Source organism: Ixodes scapularis, unplaced genomic scaffold (assembly GCF_016920785.2).
Source record: "Ixodes scapularis isolate PalLabHiFi unplaced genomic scaffold, ASM1692078v2 PGA_scaffold3__209_contigs__length_174095766, whole genome shotgun sequence".
In the NCBI taxonomy this organism is placed as follows: domain Eukaryota; kingdom Metazoa; phylum Arthropoda; class Arachnida; order Ixodida; family Ixodidae; genus Ixodes; species Ixodes scapularis.
Genome location: NW_024609868.1, coordinates 173,784,589 through 173,789,145, shown reverse-complemented (window position 1 = coordinate 173,789,145; position 4,557 = coordinate 173,784,589). Strand labels below are relative to the sequence as shown.

At 46.2% G+C, this 4,557-nt stretch overlaps 1 protein-coding gene across 1 annotated transcript; it reads right to left on the bottom strand.

The window, feature by feature from the left end:
• Window positions 1-2,492: 2,492 nt before the first annotated feature.
• LOC121837373 lies at window positions 2,493-3,986 on the bottom strand. Its single transcript, XM_042292982.1, has one exon. It carries the CDS (start codon window positions 3,984-3,986, stop codon window positions 2,493-2,495), a length of 1,494 nt encoding a protein of 497 aa, XP_042148916.1.
• Between the last annotated feature and the right edge of the window lie 571 nt (window positions 3,987-4,557).

Below are 4,557 nucleotides of genomic sequence, written 5' to 3'. Positions count from 1 at the left end.
ACGTCTCGTCGGCCTTGTCGGCCGAGTTAATCGCGCGCTTCTTTGCGAGAAAAATACGGCCAGCCGTTAGAGATATCGCAGCATCACTGATGCTTTTGGGTTTTGCATCCCCCTCCCTATCCCTAAGACCTTTTTTTTTTTTTTGTGAGCTCCAAAATTTCGGTCCAGTATCCCTTTAAGGAGTCAACCAACAGCCTCTGTGCCTACAGTGGCTACTTGTTCGATATGTTGGTTACACGTAGTTCGTTCATCACTCCCAAGTACCTAAGATGCCTGCCTCGGAGATCAACTGTTGAGATAGTATCGCTCTATCGTTATGTCAGAATTTACCGAGAAAGCAAAGAAATTGCACATTCCGAAGCATTGAAAGTGGGGTGCAAGTACGATACTTGTCCAAATATTACATTACAATATAGCTCTAGTTTCGAACAGGCGCCTGAATATAGTTGTCAGGTGCAAAATTGCGTTCTAATTTGCGTATATAAACGCTCTTATCTCTGTCTATAGTGCAATCGATCTTAACATAACATTAAACATCAGCACGAATAATACCGATTCCCGGTTGAATCTCTTTTTTTTTATAAGGCGGCGTTAGAACAATGGAATGAGCTATTTGGCAAAAATATTTAAGGCCCGTTTACACTCTTGCAACCGAGTACGACCGAAAGAGACCAGACTTGTTAAAACCTTTTAAATTTCTTAGGACGAGAGAACACACTGGCACGCTGGCGCCATCTATGCGGTGACCCTAGAACTGCATTTCAGAAGAGCGAAGGTTTTGCGGGATTTCCGAGGTCAAATGTGCGTAACACCTACAAAAAATTCTCGTTTATAACCTTGACAAGTTTTTCGAGCCAAGAAAGAAAGGATAATGCGCGAGAGCAATAGAAAATATGCCGGACTGGCCAAGTATACACTGCTACCCAATAGAGGGTGCCAATGTGTCCTCTCGTTTCTAGGGAGGCTCAAGTGAGGGTGGGCGCAACTCAAAACGTGGAGGGCGTTTGCAATTTAATGGCGGCGCCTGAGAGAGAGGATTGGGAAAGGATATGCATCAATGTTGTCTGCACTGCCTGCGCGGGCTGAGCTAAACCGGCTAAACTGACCACGCATGCGTTTTCGCCTTCTCGCTGTCGGCGAATATCATGGGGAGCCCCGCGAGCAGAACAGTGGCTGAGAAAAGTCAACGGCTTGCTCAAAGCAGCGTCTCAGCTGAGTCTGACTCAAGCAAATGTTGTCCAAGCTAGTCTTCGAGCCTAAACAGCGTCCGATGCGTTCGGGCGCCTCATCCTTGACAGCGCTTTCTTGAGTCGGTCTCAGCTGAGACGCTGCTTCGATCGAGGCGGCCGTGATTACTGCGGTCGTCGCATATGTTATCACAGGGGGTTTGACAAGGCGTAATAAAGGTAAGTACGCTCTCATTGATAGAGACGGAAGCATGTGTCTTTGTACGATTTATTTTTTATTTTTTTTTTTTGCACGAACAAGGCAGACAGTTACGCTCAAAAAGCTTGACTTCGCGCTGGCTACAGTTGCTTGGGCTGAACGAGAGTACTGCTGTTATTACTGTGTGTGCTAGTTCGTAACCACAGTACGCACAGCTATAAAAATGATTAAAAACTTGCTGCTGGGCTAGTTGCTTCATGAAACTGGAATAAAACTGGTTGCGCTTGTCCTGTCCACTCCTTTTATCGCTGTCTGTGTTGCGCATAACCAGTTTTTATTAAGTATGAAAATGATTACCTGTATCGTAGGCGCGCAGTCGTGCTAAGGTAGAGCCGTACTCGCACACACAGGTCGCGGTGGGATGCTAGAAAACGACTTGCGGAGCTTCGGCGTAGAGAACGGTTGGCGCTTCCGTGAATGAAGGTTAATGCACCGTTTCGTGCTTACGCATTGTCATTCACACATAGGTGAATGCATTACGTTCCTACCTTTGTTTATTGTGCGTGCCCGCTGGCATTGACATTTTTTGTTTCACGATATATCTTTGCTTTCATTATTTTCTTTTAATAAACGTGCTATATTCTCTTAATGAAATTGTTCAGTAAGCCACATACATATTCATATTTTATCTGTGTGCATACGCAAATACAAATTATATAAAATCACCTGAAAACAAGGTCAGAATTATACAGAGTTCTACAAAATTTACATAATCTATACAAAATCGCATGAAAACATGCAAGATCACAACTATAACATTTAAAAGTTGCCATGCAAATGTACCACCTCAGAAGAAACAAAATCATAACACAACAGCGATGACATTAGGCAAAAAGTCGAAGACAAGGGAAAAGAGTAGCTAAAAATAGGATTATGTAGAACGCAAGTGGAGCCATATTAATGTACTTGCTGGTCCATATCACGTTGTACCCATGCAATTCATGAATGAAACAAAAGGCTGAACTTTTTGGTTAAAGCAGCAGCTATGTACTACTGATGCCTTAAAATAATGAGTGCCATGTTCAAATGTTTTCCTTAAAAAGTGGTTACTTCAAAAGGGTAGCGGCTCCGCTTTTGCTGCTAGGACACGAGCGCAATCTCGGCCTCAGCTGTTTTGACAGGAAGTGGAATCTGCATGTAAGGTACTTCATGATAACCCTCCCTTTAATATTGTGGCATGTTGGGAGCTGCACATGCTGAGTCATGTGAAGCGTTTTTTCGAGGAGCTGCTTCAGGAGGTTCAACCTCTTCAGCTTCTGGAGTTGTGGGGTGAGTGCCTGAAACAACTTCTCAGTCTTTGTGAGTAGCTCGAACACACTCTCCGAGCACCTCATCAGTGCACCTGGCTTCCACTCCTTCAGGAGGAGAAGTGAGGATGGCAAGGCTCCACTGTCACTTTCCTGCACAACACTATCTGCACACAAAGTACACTTAGAAAGAGTCTTGCGGAGTGTGTACACCACATACCCTCCCAAGTAGTACAACACCTGTCTATCGGTTTCCTGTAGTACCGGGAGACTGAACTCCTCTGGGAGCACAGGTTGTGCTTCTCCAGGAGCTTGGCTTGTGTGGAGAGGGGTCAGAAACTCCCCAAGGAAAGTGCTTTCGTCTTCCTCATAGCTGGAGCCTGAGGCATGCTTCAGAAACTGTGCGACAGTCACAGTCTTCAGCGTGTTCCGAAACTGCACTGGTGTCGGAAATTTTGCACGCGTTCTTATGGCGGAGAAAAAATTCTCCAGACAGTCTTGGGAGAGTCGTCCAGTTAGGACGAACTTAAAGCCCTCTTGGAGGAGCACCTCGTGCAGCTCCAGCACGCAGCTCGTTGAGAGCACTGCTCCAGATTGCCACGGCTTGTAAGGCTCCATCTGGGGGCCTCCTTTGGTCACCCTCAGGTTCCGATACAGGGTGGTCATCATTTTCAGAAACTTAATTGTGTTCTCATAGATTTCCATGTGAGCTTGGCCGAGTGCCATTTGTGGAGATCGATTTGACATCAAATCAAACCACTTCCTCACATTGTCGACAAACCATGCCGTTGTCAGTGCCTGTCTGTTCCAGTGCTCATGCTCAACAAGGTAGCGGAGAGCAGCTGCTGTGTCTCGGCTGAGGACCCGCATGGCAACATTCACTTTCATTGATGAGAATTGGCCCCGTTCAAGAGCTTCAGTTGTCAGCTGGGGGGCCAACTTAAGCTGTCTTTCTGAGTCACGGCGAGCAAGTTGCCGAACATACTGGAAGTTAACCTTGTTGGTCGGCAGCTCAAAATTTTCCACAATGTCATCTGGTATGATGACTTGAAACTTCAAGCATGCTGACTTGATCCTTTTCAGGAGATGAGGAACGTCCGCCATAAAGTATAGTGTTGTTCCTTCATTTCCGGGGTACGGGCATTTGTAATTCAGGCACGTCGTGCCGCTGTGGATTCCATTGGCATTCCACACACCTCTGTTCAGGGACCCCATATCGCTTGTCACGCAGCGAACTTTGAGGCCTATTGTGCTAGCCTTCTCAATGATGCTTTTTACAGCGTCAGCACACATCTTTGGGTCGGATGATTTAGTGGTGAGGTGGTAGGCAACGGTTTGTTTCCATCTGGATGCAAGCCCAGACAGCATAAACACCAAAGCCTGTGTCGCTTTTGAGTCAGTGTCTGGCATGGTGGAGTGCCCGAAGAAGCCTCCCGTGCGGCCGTCATAATCCAACCTTGGTGAAATTGACATTTCATCCATAGTGAGGGCACAGTGCCTCTCGATGTCTGTCATTTGACTTACTTTCACAGACAGCTGTTGAAAAACCTCATCTAGAATCCCTGGAGTAAACTGCAAGTGTTGAAGGCGGCGACGAAGTGTGCAAACCGAGGGAAGTGGAAATGACTCGGAGATTAAATCTGCATAACCATTGCTTCCACAGGACAGCCACAGTTTGAGTCCCTTTTTTACTGTTGTATTGTCCCATTTTTGTCCCCGCGTTGACCTTCTCCCTAGCATTTCGAGCTGGCATGGAGTCATGCACCGTGTCAATTTTGTTGTGAGAATGCTGTTCATCTTTTTAAGTGCCAATGTCTTGTTGATCGCAGCTTTCTTTTGGCATTGGAGCGTTGCGATCCTTGCA